This window comes from Eurypyga helias, unplaced genomic scaffold (genome assembly GCF_000690775.1).
Source record: "Eurypyga helias isolate BGI_N326 unplaced genomic scaffold, ASM69077v1 scaffold45075, whole genome shotgun sequence".
Classification (NCBI taxonomy): domain Eukaryota; kingdom Metazoa; phylum Chordata; class Aves; order Eurypygiformes; family Eurypygidae; genus Eurypyga; species Eurypyga helias.
The window spans coordinates 707-1,114 of NW_010251581.1; the positions used below are offsets into that span (position 1 = coordinate 707).

General features: G+C 62.7%; 1 protein-coding gene across 1 annotated transcript in view; it reads left to right on the forward strand.

Annotated features, from left to right (window-relative positions):
- UNC93B1 (unc-93 homolog B1 (C. elegans)) overlaps window positions 1-408 on the forward strand; it is a gene marked incomplete at its 5' end in the record, with an annotated part of 1,276 nt that overhangs the window by 702 nt on the left and 166 nt on the right. The window contains 2 exons of the mRNA XM_010152069.1: window positions 80-198; window positions 320-400. Coding sequence (XP_010150371.1) covers window positions 80-198; window positions 320-400 — 200 coding nt within the window. The remainder of the gene's footprint in view (window positions 1-79; window positions 199-319; window positions 401-408) is intronic.

Sequence of the window (408 nt, forward strand, 5' to 3'; positions counted from 1 at the left end):
GGCTGGGTCATATTTAGTGCCCCAAGAGATGACACCAGCACAGGGGGGGGATGCTGACAGCCTGTCTCCTCTGGCACAGTCCTCCTGGGAATGCTGTATGAGGACAAGGAACGCCAAGACTTCGTCTTCACTATCTACCACTGGTGGCAGGCCCTGGCAATCTTCACCGTCTACCTGTGGTCGGGGCTGCCCATGAAGGTAAGCGTGGGTGGGTGAGCAGCCGTCCCCGCAGCGGTCCCCCCGGCTGTCTCCGTCACCTCCGGGCCTTGCCACGCTAGCGTGCGGCGCCACGTTAATCCCCCGCTCTGCCAACCTGCAGGTCAAGCTCTCCATCATGCTGCTGACGCTGGCGGTGGCGGTCGGGGCCTACTTCTGGATGGAGCGCAAGTTGGCGCAGCACGTGGCATA